This window comes from Canis aureus, chromosome 23 (assembly GCF_053574225.1).
Source record: "Canis aureus isolate CA01 chromosome 23, VMU_Caureus_v.1.0, whole genome shotgun sequence".
Lineage (NCBI taxonomy): Eukaryota > Metazoa > Chordata > Mammalia > Carnivora > Canidae > Canis > Canis aureus.
The window spans coordinates 27,194,889-27,209,473 of record NC_135633.1 but is presented as its reverse complement, the minus strand read 5'-3'; the positions used below and the strand labels follow the sequence as shown (position 1 = coordinate 27,209,473).

The 14,585-nt window shown below is 39.2% G+C and overlaps 1 protein-coding gene across 7 annotated transcripts in view; it reads right to left on the bottom strand.

Annotated features, from left to right (window-relative positions):
- Positions 1-120: 120 nt before the first annotated feature.
- Positions 121-14,585, bottom strand: part of MRPL48 (mitochondrial ribosomal protein L48) — a 100,692-nt gene continuing 86,227 nt past the window's right edge. For all 7 annotated transcript variants that reach the window (XM_077866996.1, XM_077866998.1, XM_077867000.1 and 4 more), the window contains 4 exons: positions 14,236-14,405; positions 3,834-3,936; positions 1,333-1,422; positions 121-424 (listed from right to left, as the gene is read on the bottom strand). In XM_077866996.1, coding sequence (XP_077723122.1) covers positions 350-424; positions 1,333-1,422; positions 3,834-3,936; positions 14,236-14,405 — 438 coding nt within the window. In that variant the 3' untranslated portion in view covers positions 121-349. The remainder of the gene's footprint in view (positions 425-1,332; positions 1,423-3,833; positions 3,937-14,235; positions 14,406-14,585) is intronic.

Genomic DNA, 14,585 nt, shown 5'->3' with positions numbered 1-14,585 from the left:
TAAAAAAATAAAGCCCCACATTGGGCGTAGGGATTTCTTAAAAATGAAATCTTAAAATAATAAAAAATAAAATAAAAATCAGCAGGGTAGACTGACTTCTAACATACACACACATACCCATCAGCTACAGATTTTTATTAGATGAAGGATGTCTTCGGTTAGCTCAAAGGAAAGTGGTGACAATCGGCAAGCACTCCTCCATACAAGAAAGGAAGCATTCTTGGCTAATGGGGATGGGTAGTTATGATATCTAAAGGTTAGTGTCTTCTGCTTAACTTTGACCACCCAGGAAGATCTTCCCCTTGGCACTCAACATCACCAGTCCTGACATGAAAGGGTCTGCAATGAGCTAGTTCAACTTGGCCAACAGTTCTTCCAGTTCTGGCCGAGCTTTGAATCTTCCCTTGAAGTCTTCTTCAGTGTGCTGGGGAGAAGAAAAAGAAAATATGAATTACTACAGAGCTCTCAGTTATTCAAAAATAGGCAACATTAAAAAAAAATCCATCAGCCAGCTCTGTAGAGAATGATTCAGATTCAACTAACTTATTTAGCATATACTATTTACCGACTTGTATTAGGATTCTGAATCAGACCTCCTCCATCTTAAATGAACTTAGGGTCTGGTGAGAGAAAACCAACTATAAAAAACTAATGTCAAATGTTATAAGTATCTCATTAGAAGCATTTAGAATGCCCACATTTTCCATCTACAATCGGAAATAATAGACATAGGGACTGGAATATTTAAGTCATCATGACCAGCACATTTTCTCCTGTATACAGAATATGTGAAACCCAAATAATAAGAAGAGGATTAACAAGCATGGAGTCACAACAAGAAGAACTGGATGTAGCAAATGGTATCAGTCTAAAGTAACCTGGTAGATCTGTCACAATAAGGCTTTACCTATTTATGCTGAGGTTCCTAATGTTTTCCAAGTTTTCCATGCCAAACTTCCTTCTGATTGGCATACTTTTCTCAGTCAGGCTATAGTCAGGCCTTGAAGATCCAGGAAATTCCTTAAAGTACATTTCCCTATTTGTGCTTTCATTAATTATACTGTATGTAATTTTAAATCATGTTCTTTCTATACCCAATTACGTGCTCACTCCTAACATCAGGATATTGTGATAGAGTTCAGCTCCTGTGGTCCATAAAGCATCAGCCCGGATGCACTGGAAGAGTTAGGAAAATGATCACGATAATACCAGTCTGCATACCTTTCCTGTTTATTATCCACATTTTTGTCTTGTTTCTAAAGCCAGATGCTCTTATCCATATTTTGAGCACAAGTGGGCCACCAGGGGGCCTCTTCTCAAACTAGCACCTACCTCCTTCACTGACAATCTGACTCCTTCAGGAAGATTGCTTTGGATTATTTCCAAGAAAATCTCTGCAAATGTAGCACTCAAACCACTGATCTGCAAAAGGAAAGAAGATACTCTAAGAGAGGGTACTGAAAGTCAGGTGATTGGGCAGACCTGGCATGGGCTCGGTATCAGCTTCAGCAGAGCTACAGGGCCCATGGGTACAGGGTTAACACGCAGAGCTGGTTTCAGAGCTCAGCCTCTACAGGATTTCTCTTGCAACATTCAAGGTGTTTTTAAGTAGACTCCACACCCAGTGGCACCTGGGTGGCTCAACCTGTTAAGCATCTGCCTTTGGTTCAGGTCATGATTCCAGGTATGATGGAGCCCTGCCTCTCCCTCTGCCCCTCTCCCACTCATTCTCTCTCTCTTTTTCTCTTGCTCTCAAATAAATGAAATCTTTTTAAATAAGATTTCATTTATTTGAGAGCGAGAGAGCACACATGCATGTGCACAGCAGGGGAAGTGGCAGACAGAGAAGAGGTCCCCTGCTGAGCAGGGAGCCTGATGTGGGGCTCAATCCCACACCCCAGGATCATGACTTGAGCAGAAGGCAGACGTGTAACCAACTAAACCACTCAGACCCTCCTCAAATAAATAAAATCTCTCTTTTTTTAAGATTTTATTTATTCATGAGAGACACAGAGAGAGGCAGAGACATTGGCAGAGGGAGAAGCATGCTCCCCACTGGGAGCCTGATGCAGAACTCAATCCCTGGATCCCGGGATCACGCCCTGAGCTGAAGGCAGATGCTCAACCACTGAGCCACCCAGGCATCCCAAATAAATAAAACCCTAAAAACAAACAAACAAACAAACAAAAGACAAAGTAGGCTCCACATCCAGTGTGGAGCCAGGTAAAGGGCTTGAACTCACAACCCAAGATCAGGACCTGAGCTGAGATCAAGAGCTGGACACTTAACTGACTGAGCCATCCAGGAGCCCAAATATCTAATTATTTTCTTTGTTAGCACAGATTTAAGGTGTTACTACCTTAACATTCCTTTCATTATCTTGCTGATAAACTTCTTGAGTGGATCAAGAGGGGGTGACATCCATACATTAGAATATTATTTGGCAATAAAAAGGAATGAAACACTGACACCTGCTACAACATGGATAAACCCCGAAAACATGCTCAGTGAAAGAAGCCAGACATAAAAGGCCATATATGGTACAATTACATTTAAGTGAAATGTCTCAAAGAGGTAAAACCATAGAGGCAGAAATAATTAGTGGTTGTCAGGAGCTAGAGTGATGGTGAAAGAGGAGTGACTATAAACGGGTAGTTTCTTTTTGGGGCGATTAAATTGTTCAAAAATTGATTGTGGTAATGATTGCATAACTGAATATATTAAAACCCACTTAACTGTACACTTTAAAAGGGTAAATTGTGGGATCCCTGGGTGGCGCAGCGGTTTGGCGCCTGCCTTTGGCCCAGGGCGCGATCCTGGAGACCCGGGATCGAGTCCCACGTCGGGCTCCCGGTGCATGGGGCCTGCTTCTCCCTCTGCCTATGTCTCTGCCTCTCTCTCTGTGTGTGTGACTATTATAAATAAATAAAAATTTTAAAAAACAATAAAAAATAAAAGGGTAAATTGTATATGAATAAAACATCAATAAAGATGTTATAAAAAGGGGTGATAGTAAGTATGAATTTTTAATAACCCTGGGTACCCTCATGGTAGTGTGGTTCTATGTTTGTCTCTGCAGTAGAACAACAGAAATCATGTCTAGATTTAAAGACACTGAGGGGTTTTGCTCTCGGCAGGAAAATGTCATGATCACACTGGTAAGAGGGTAAGGCAAGGGGTGAAGCTATAGAATTTGGTAAATAAATGGATATCAGAGGACAAAGAAGAGTTAAACATTAGCTCAAAGGTGGGGAGGATTACAGAAAAAGAAAAATGTCAGTTCCTCTACAATTAGTTTTATATGCTGAGTATAGGACACCTGTGGAATATCCCAGTGGAGAAGTCCATTAAACAAGTGGATACTAGGTTTGAAGCTCAACCAAAAAGATCAGGACTGGAGATGTATATCAGGGGGTTATCAGTATATAACGATGGTCACTGAGGCCAGGAAAATGAATGAGATTGCACGGAGGGTAGGTATTACATAAGGAGAAATGGAGGGATCAGAACTAAACCCTAAAGAAAGGACACCTGGGTGGCTCAGTGCTTGAGTGTCTGCCCCTGGATCCCCAGGTCCGGAGATCAAGTCCTGCATTGGGCTCCCTGCAATGGGAGTCCTGCTCCTCCCTCTATGTCTCTGCCTCTCTCTCTGTGTGTCTCTCATGAATAAATAGATAAAATATTTATAAATAAATAAATAACCCTAAAGAACATCATCATTCAAGGAGCAGCCAAGAGGAAGACGAGGACATTGTAGAAACAGAAAAAAAAAAAATGGGCAGAAGAACCAGGAAAGGCAAATATGTTTCAAAGTTTCTCCCATAGTGCCTACCTGAACCACTCGTTCATGAGTGGTAAGAACTGAGTCCAGGAGCATTTTGTTACCTTGGTCCTGCAGCCGCAACACTTCCATGGTTTTGGTGGGCATTGCATAACTGTGGGAAGGAAGAGTTGGCCATGAACAGGGCTCATTGAAGTCAGCAGCACCACTCCAATCAGGGTAGTCCCTGAGTAAAGCCCCTGCTGCAATGCAGTAGCTCCTGGAATCTAGGGCTGTTCATCTGCAGCCAGGGGGAAGTAACCAGATCCTCCTAAGCCTCCTCCAGAAGCTTCTAAACTCCCTGAAGGGACAGACCATGTCTAATGCCTTTCTGCATCCCTAGTTCTTGCCTGACACGACATTGCATAAACCTGGTGATTAATAACTATTTGCTGCTCCTAAAGAAAAGCCAATTCCAAAAGAATCAATGTCATCACCTCTGAGGCTAACCTTGGGTAGTTCACCTCTTCTGGAGAAATGAGGCATGAAACCTAACTGTTTTCAAAGAGTAAGATTTCTCAACCTCAGCACTATTAACATTTTAGACCAAATAATTCTTTGTTGTGGGGGACTGGCCTATGTATCCCTAATCTCTACCCACAAGATGCCAGTACTACCCTCTGAAGTGGTAACAATAAAAATTATCTCCAAGGGTGCCTGTGTGGCTCAGTTGCTTAAGTGTCTGACTTCAGCTCAGGTCATGATCTCAGGGTGCTGGGATCAGTGGCTCTGCCTTAGGCTCTACACTCAGTGGGGAGGCTGCTTCTCCCTCCCCCTGTTTGTGCTCTGTCTCTCTCTCAAATAAATAAATAAAGTTATCTCCAGACATTGTTAAAAGTCCCTGGCTTGAGAAATATTGTTGTATAGACTATGCTTGCTATGATAAGCTTCAGCAGATCTACATGCTGCAGTGAAAACACTGGATTTGGGGTCAGATCTTAGCCCTACAGCTTATTAGCGATTTTTACGAAGGTAAATTACCTGTCTCTCTGGGCCTTAGTTTCTTCCAGAATAAACGGGATTACAATCTAGGTCTATATCAGTAGACATGTGGAGATCAGGCATGGTGATGAGATTGGACCAATGGCTACACAGAAATATGGTATTAGTGTTGTGTTCGTCTTATCAAAAAGTTCATCAAAATGAAGATAAATGGGATAATAACAACAGTTATTAAAATTCCTGAATTTTCATGTTACACAAAACTTCATCAATTGATAGCAAGGGGCATGGCCCTCTATGAAATGAATAATGGAAAATGGATTAGAAAAAAAAAAAAGAAGAAAATGGATTAGAAAATCCAGTCAGTCCTGGATTTAAGTGTTGACTCTACTACTTCTTACCAAATTAATTCAGCTTTTGAGTCTCAGATTCTTCAGCTACAAAATGGGTATAATAAGGATAATAATAGCTAGTTCATAGGGTTGTTGCAATGATTAAATGAGATTACATAAGTAATTTGCTTGGCATAATATGCCTATAACTGCCAGTTCCTTTTTTTTTTTTTTTTTTAAGATTTCATCTATTTATTTGATAGAGCACAAGCAGGAGGAGCAACGGAGAGGGAGAAATAGGCCCCCTGCTGAGCAGGGAGCCCAATGCAATGTGGGGCTTGATCCCAGGACCCTGAGATCGTGACCTGAGCCAATGGCAGAAACTTAACCAAATGAGCCACCCAGGCGCCCTTCCTTTGCTCTTGTAAACAGTAAATGCTAAGTATTACAAACTCTTCCAGGTAACCTCCCTAAATTAACATTCCTTCTTACTTTCCAGTACAATTTCTAATCTCCTCTTCCAATTCAAATTTGGCAATAGGGATCCCTGGGTGGCGCAGCGGTTTGGCGCCTGCCTTTGGCCCAGGGCGCGATCCCGGAGACCCGGGATCGAATCCCACATCGGGTTCCCGGTGCATGGAGCCTGCTTCTCCCTCTGCCTGTGTCTCTGCCTCTCTCTCTCTCTGTGACTATCATAAATAAATAAAAATTAAAAAAAAAAAAAAAAAAAACAAATTTGGCAATAACTTCCCTACATAAAAAAAAAATAAGGACACATTCATAGACTTGTCAGGAAAGATCAAATAAAAGTAAGTATATAAAGCTTTCAGGAAAAAAAAATAAAGCTTTCAGGAAAGTGAAAAGCACTCTGAAATGCTCTTTTTCCTTCTTGACATTCTGTAGATAAGATCACCTGACTAAAGTGGGAGTTGTCCATTCCTGCCACTGAACATGCATTTTAATCTTCCACACTTACTTTAGCAAGAGTTCATTGATTGATTGATTGATTGATTCATTCATTCATTCATTCAGCATTTACTGAAAGCCTATTCTGTCCTAGGCATGCTGGTGGGGAATATGCAGCCTATGCTTTAAAGGAGCTTGCTTAGAGTGTTTTGGAAAGACAGACATCTTCACTACAGTAAGACAAAAAGCAATAATAGGCATGTACTGAATATTACAGGGACAAGAGAGAGAAGAGGGGCTCAAGGAAGGCTTTAGAGGTGAGATAGCATTTTATCAAGATGTTAAGAATAAACATTAGGTGTTTGTCTGCAGGCCATTCCAAAAAGTGAAGCAATTTTCTACAAAAGCAAGGAGGCATGAGAGGCCCTCAAAGAGAACAGAAAAGCTAGACATAGTTTGATAAGGAAATACTGGGAGCCCTGGTCATTTTAAGGTAGAATAGATTTTTGATTAGTTAAGAATATAGGTAATTTTTCTTTTGTGTCTACACTTTTCTGTATTTTATAAATTTTCTGCAATAAACATTACTTGGATGATCAGACAGGAAAAACAGAAGGGAAGAAATGAAATAACCTAATGCTAAAAGTCAATCTAAAATGACAAAATAGGGGACGCCTGGGTGGCTCAGTGGTTGAGCATCTGCCTTTGACTCAGGGCATGACCCTGGAGTTCTGGGATGGAGTCCCACATCAGGCTCCCTGCAGGGATCCTGATTCTCCCTCTGCCTGGGTCTCTGCCTCTCTGACACGAATTTAAAATAATAATAATAATAATAATAATAATAATAATAATAATAATAAAATGACAATGCTACCTTCAGGGAGTACTCCCTGGGATGGGACACAAGGGAACTTCCTGGGGTGCTAGGGAACTTAGAATCTGGACTTTACTAAATATAAATTATACCTCCATTTTATCATTTTAAAAGATTCATTGATTTATTTTTTTAGAGAGAGAAAGAGACAGAGCAGGCATGCCCAAGCAGCGGAGAGGTGGAGAGAAAGAGTTAGAGAGAGAGTGAGTCTCAGGCCAACTCTCTGCTGAGCTTGGAGCCCGACCATGCAGGGCTCCATCTCATAACCCAGACCACGACCTGAGCCAAAATCAAGAATGGGGCACTTAACTGACTGAGCTACCCAGGCACCCCTACTCCTCCATTTTAAACAATGTAAGTGGACTTCAAGAAAAAGGGGGGAAAAAAAAGGAAAGAGTAGCCTTACAGAGAGTGATGCTGAATGATGCTTTTACTCTCCACAAAGCACAGGGGCTAGAACAGCTTCAGGCTTGGAAGCTGATCCCAGATGAGTAAGATTTCCATCTCCAGGCAGCTGATCAGCAAGGAAGGCAGGCAAATTGAGACCTGTAGGATAGGCTTCTTCCTCTCTCCTAGGTGAGTTGCAGCTGCAGCAGTACACACCATTTATAGAACAAAAAAGCCAGCACACTGCTCCCCTGCCCAATTTCATCTCAAGGTCAGAGCCCTACCCTGCCACTCCCAGAGGAAAAAATGGATCATGATGAAATGAAAATCAGAAGAAAAGAAAATCATTTCATCTCTGAAAAGCTGGGCAGTGATAATGCCTGACAATACGATGGTCTGAAAACCTCAATCAATGCAGAGAAGTGAGTTGCTGAAAGTGAACATTTCTTTATGTTCTGTGCTATTTGGAGCAAAGAGCAGAAAAGAGGCAAAAAGCAGAACATCATTAATTCCACTGTTCTAGGAATCATGTCTATGACTATTGGAACTCAATCCAAGTCAGTGAATATTTATTCAGTACTTACTATGTGTCAGGTACTGGGCAAGGTCTTAGGGTTAGACTGTTAAAGACCATAGAAACAGTTCTTGCCTTATACACCTTTGAGTCTAAGAAGGAAGACCAATATAGTCACATAATTATAAGGACAAGGAATGAGTGCAATGAAAAGGAAGTTATATAATCTTTACTTCTCCTAAATATATAACATAAAGATCTAATTTAATGAGGTTCTCTGAAGAAAGGAACCTCATCCAATACGAAGTATAAGAAAAAAAGTAGGGGTTAGGTAAAGGAGAAAGAGTATTCTAACTTTTAGAGAGCAAGAATATGCACAGGTCCTGAGGTGGAAAGGGATAAAAACCAAACCCATGTTAACTGGAGGGAGAGGAAGAGGGAAAGGGAAATCTGAGTTAAGGCAAGAGAAGCAAACCCAATCCATAGAGCACCTAGCAAGCCATGGGAGGAACTTTAATAATGATCCTAAAGGAATAGGAAGCCATGGAAGGATATTAAGCATGATAGTAACATGCTCATATTTCCATTCTAGAAATGGAAACACTGAAAGCTGTGTGGAGAACAAATTATGAAGAATTAAGAATTTGAAAATAGTGGGTTCAAATCCAGACCTTGCCATTTATTAAATGTATGATCATAGGCAAGCTTCTACTATATTAATAATAATTACTAATAATAATAGCAGCCAATTGTTGCTGGGAACAGTTATAAACACTTTAATATATTATCTTCCTTAATTTTCACTATAGCCTTTTCAGGCAGGAACTTTTAGTAACTCCAGTTTATAGACAAGGAAACCAAGATACAGAATTTAAATAAACTGCCAATGCCACAAAATAAGAATGCTGCAGAACAAGAGTAAAACCCAGGCAGTCTGGCTACAGAGTCAATGTTTTGACTCATGAATATGTGCAAGGTGCTTATTGAATTAAGCAACATTATACAAAAAGCCAGAGTGGTTGGCTGATAGTAGGTGCTCAACAAATGCTGCTGCCTTCCTGCCTTTACTCAAATGAAGCCGGAACTTTCCACAGCTAGGTTTTAAAAATAGCACCTTTTAAGAAGTCCTTCTGAAAATTTAAAGCATTATTCCAGGAGCTGACCTACTGTAGATATGATAATGTTCTGTAAATGACATTTAATGCCTCTTTGCCACCACAAACACTACCCCTAATTCTTGCTAGCTAAAAAACAAAACAAAACAAAACAAAAAACCCTCATTAATTATTAATAACAAGATTATTTATAGGGCATTTGCAATGTTCCAGTCTCTCTGCTAGGTGCTATCATATAATATATTATTCAATGTTCAGAACTTAAAGGAATAAGAAAATTATCATTCCCATTAAATAGATGAGGAAAACTGAGGTTCAGAATTTACCAAGGTCACGCTGCCACTAGCTGGTAGAACCAGAATTTGAACACAGGCAGTTGTATTGCAGAGCCTGTATTCATAACCATTTGCTACTCAAAGTATGGTCCATAGACAAGTTGCTGGTGAACAAACTGCTTGTTATCAGTACATGACAAGATAAGAAGCATACAACAGTCACTAAACATGTTATTTAATTCAGCAGACATTTTTGTTTCCAATAGTGAGACTTTCTTAAGGAAGCAAAGCACTAATGTACATTTTGGCATAAGCTTCAGATGTCTTTGCAGAGTGGCCACTTTGAGTGGCACGGCTTTAAATTATTATGCTATTCATCCTCCTTGAACTGACATTGCACTTTCACTTACCACCTTCCACATGCTATACACACACACACACACACACTCCCTGAAATCAGAGACATTCTCCTTAGTCTCCTCCAGTCAGAATGTCTATCTAGTACAATATCTACCACATAGGAGGAAAAGGCTCGATCAGTAGTTTTTAAATTAATTTTAATTAAAAGCACTATCATTAATTAAACTTTAGGAAATGTATACCAGGTATACCACACAACTGGATTGTGCAGTCATATTCAAGAACCTGTCATTCTTTCAACAATGGCTTAATGTCCCCCATATGGCAGGTCTGTGTTAGATGCTAAAGACATAATAAAGAACACAGTTCCCACTAGTCAGTGTGGGGGGGGAGGGGAGCTGACATATGAATAGATTATTACAGCCCAGAGCACTAAGTGACATGATAGAAATGTGTGTCAAGTGCTGAAAGAGCAACCAACTCTCTGGGGCATCAGAAAAAGATAAAGCACATCTTTAGTCCTAAAACAATTGAAGTACTATCAGCTGTGAGAGCTAAAGTCACAGCTTATTATCCAGTCTCCTAGACAGCATGTTTAGCACAGTTACACTAAGTTACAAAGGCTTAAAAGTTCAAATTTAACTTAAGGACTTAAAATAAGATCCCTGGAGTCAGCCAGAAATGGGTTAAATCTAGGCCACTTATTGGTTCTTTGGGCTTTCTTTTTTTTTTTTTTTCTTTGGGCTTTCTAAGCCTTGGTTTCCTCATCTGTAATGGAAATATACTACTATCTAATGAGTAAGAAAGTATAACTTTTGCCATATCCACATATTGTGCCATGTTTTACCTTGCCACAATGGTAAACCACACAAATGATTATTAATTAAATATTTTTCTTTAAATCAATTCACTTAAAAAGTTAGTTTAAAAAATAAGCTTTTGGGGGGTACCTGGGTGGCTCAGTGGTTGAGCGTCTGCCTTTGGCTCAGGTTGGGATCCCAGGGTCCTGGGATCAAGTGCCGCATCAAGCTCTCCACAGGGAGCCTGCTTCTCCTTCTGCCTATGTCTCTGCCTCTCTCTCTTTGTCTCTCATGAATAAATAAATAAAATCTTATAAATGAATGAATGAATGAATGAATGAATGAATAAACTTTTTGTAGAGCAACTGGGATTCATGTTGCTGATGAGAAAGAAAATGGTATACCCACTTTGGTAGACAGTTTGGTAGGCAGATTCTTATAAATTTAAAAATCAGGGCAGCCCCAATGGTGCAGCGATTTAGCACCGCCTTCAGCCTGGGGTGTGATCCTGGAGACCCGGGATCGAGTCCCGCATCGGGCTCTCTGCATGGAGCCTGCTTCTCCCTCTGCCTGTGTCTCTGTCCCTCTCTCTCTGTCTCTATGAATAAATAAAATCTTTTAATAAAAAAAAAATCAGGGCACCTGGGTGGTTCAGTGGCTGAGCATCTGCCTTTGGCTCAGGTCATGATCCCATGGTCCTAGGATCAGAGTCCTGCATCAGGCTCCCCATAGGCAGTTTGCTTCTCCTTCTGCCTATGTCTCTGCTTCTCTCTCTGTGTCTCTCATGGATAAATAAATAAAATCTTAAAAAATAATCCACTGTACTTACCATTCGACCCAGCAATCACACAGAGAAATGAAAACTTATGTTCTCACAAAAACCTGTATATGTTTATAGTGGCTTTGTTTATAACTGCCAAAAACTGGAAATAACACAAATGTCCTTCAATTCATTGAATAGATAAACAAACATACATCCATTCAATGAAATGATAATCAGCAACAAGAAGGAACAAACTATTTGATACAGGCAAAAACAGAGATGAGTCTCAAATACATTATCCTTAGTGGAAGAAGCCAGACTCAAAAGAAAAAATACTGTATAATTTCACTTATATCACATTCTGGAAAAGGCAAAACTAAAAGGAAAACAGACCAGTAGTTGTGAGGGACTGGGAGTAAGGGGAGGGATTAACTACAAAGGCAGGATGGAACTTCTTGAGATAGTGTAAATGTTCTATATCTTGATTATAATGGTATTTACTGTGTGCATTTGTCAAAACTCATAGAAATTGTCCACTGAAAGGGTGAATTTTACTGAATGTAAATTATATCTCAATAAGTCTGTCTTTATATCACTATTGTAAATGGAAGACTAGTTTCAGCTGCCATCAATAGAGATTTGTTTTAAGAAATAAAAGGGGTGTCTGGATGGTTCAGTCGGTAGAACACAACTCTTCATCTCAGGGTCATGAGTTCAAGCCCCACATTGGGCCTAGAAATCACTTAAAAGAAAAAAAAAAGTACAACGGAAAGAAAACAAAATAATGTAAAATTCTAGCTAGATATTATGCTAGCCAAAGACTCGGAGTCTGAGGTCTCTTCCCTGCTATGAAAATTAGGAAGTGCTGGAGTAGCATTCAGGACATACTAGAATCACACAAAGAATTTCTCCTTGACATAATTAGGTTGAATGAGAGTTAAAAAGGGAAGAAATTTCTCACCATGTGATTTAATGTTATTTAAAGCAAACTACAGGGCATCCCACACTTTCTGAAACACTGAGATAAGATATATAAAGTGCCTGGCCTGGAGTAGGCAGCCAGTAAATGTTAGTTCTCCTTCCCTACAGTTTTCCATCAAATCCAAAGATTAAATGAAAAGCAGAGCAGATAAAGAAACCCTTAAAAAAATGGGGAGATATACCTTGTTAATAGATCAGGGAATCAAATTGATGTCAATTCTATTTAAATTGACTCACAGATTCAACATAATCCCAATAAAATTCCATCAGATTCCTTTATGTAGAAATCAACTAATTCTAAAATTTATATAGAAAACCAAATGAGGGGATCCCTGGGTGGCTCAGCGGTTTGGCACCTGTCTTTGGCCCAGGGCACGATCCTGGAGTCCGGGGATTGGGTCCCGCGTCAGGCTCCTACCATGGAGCCTGCTTCTCCCTCTGCCTGTGTCTCTGCCTCTCTCTCTCTCTATGTCTATCATGAATAAATAGATTAAAAACCTTAAAAAAAAAAAAAAAAGAAAAGAAAAGAAAAGAAAACCAAATGAGGGCAGCCCGGGCGGCTCAGCAGTTTAGCACCGCCTTCAGCCCGGGGCCTGATCCTGGAGACCTGGGATCAAGTCCCACATCAGGCTCCCAGAATGGAGCCTGCTTCTCCCTCTGCCTCTCTCTCTCTCTGTGTGTCTCTCATGAATAAATAAAATCTTAAAAAAAAGAAAATTTAAATAAATAAATAAGTAAATAAAATCTTTTAAAAAAATGAATAAAAAAAGAACAAAGTTGTAGTTTCAGTAATCAAGGTACAGTAATCAAGACAGTGTGGTACTGGTATAAGCATAGATACATAAGTCACAATAATAACAGAATAGAGTTAAGAAATAGACCCACACATACATGGTTAATTGATTTTCAAAAAGTGCTAAGATAAGTTGATAAAGATAGAAAATCTTTTTAACAAATGGTGCTGGAATAACTGGATATTTATATGAAAAAAAAAGAATTTTGACCCGTATCTCATACCATTCCCCCCCCCAAAAAAAACCCCTAAAAATAGATAATGGACCTAAATGTGAAACTTAAAACTATAGAACTTCTAGAAGAAAACACAGGAGAATATTTTTCTTAGATATGACACTTAATGCATGAATGATAAAAGAAAAAATTAATAAACTGAACATCAACTTAAAAAAAGTCTGCCCTCCAAAGGACTCAGCTAAGAAGATGACAAGGTAAGTCATAGGCAGGGAGAAAATATTTGCAAAACACACACTGAAAAAAAAACTGGTATCCAAAAATAGATACAGAATTTTCATAATTCAATAATAAGAAAACAAACAACCCAATTTTAAAAATGGACAAAAGATTTGGACATGTCATCAAAGCAGATATACAGAAGGCAAACAAGCATATGAAAAGATGTTCAAAATCATTATTTACTAGAGAAATGAAAATTAAAAACTCCGAGATACCACTATATATTTATTAGAATAGCATTAGGAAAAAGTTGACAGTACCAAGTGCTGACCAGGAAAAGGAATTACTGTAATCATCATACATTGTTGGTGGGAAAACAAAATGGTGCAGCCACTTTGGAAAACAGATATCAGTTTTTTATAAAGTTAAATATACAGTCATCATATAACCCCCAAATCCCAGGCTTAGGTAGCTATCCAGGAGAAAAGATATCTGCCCCACAAAAACATACATAAAAATGCTTATGGAGCTTTAGTCAAAATCACCAATAAAAAGAAGCAATACATATGTACATCAACTGGTGAATGGATAAGCCAATTAAGGTCCACCATATAATAGAACACTACTCAGCAATAAAATATAAGGAAGAATCTTAAACACATTATGCTGAGTGAAAGAGGCCAGAGACAAAAGCCTACATACTGTATGATTCCATTTACATGAAATTCTGGAGACTTGAAACAATGGGACAGAATATTAATTGTTGGTTGCCAGGGATATGACTACACCTGGGCACTAGGGGCATTTTGGGGTTAATGGAATTGTTTTATATTCTGATTGTGGTAAACTATATGCCTAAAAAGGGTGAATTTTACTAAATGTAAATTATGTCTCAAAACCTCATTTAACAATAACAATAAAGCAGAGCATGCTACTCAAACCAAGAACATCCCATGCAAAGGCATCCTTCATACCTTTCCTCAACTTTAATGGATAGATGGTTGCAGAGGTGGTGAACATATTGGGCATAACTTTCTGCTAGGGCCATGTCGTATGCAGTCAGGTGAATGTTTAAAACTCCATATTCATAATCTGTCCCCAAATTAATGGGTCTCACTTCTACTTTTCCCTTCTTCTTCTTGGGCTGAACAGAAAACAAAAGGAAAAAGAAAATAAATCAAAGTATTATACAAAAAATTCTAATCATCTCATCTTGATATCAAAGAAATCAATCTTTCAAATAAGTTTGTTTACCATTTTTCTCTCTTAGGTTACCTTACCTTCAAACTGAAGTTCCCCAAGGAAGAAATGGTTGGCTTCCCTT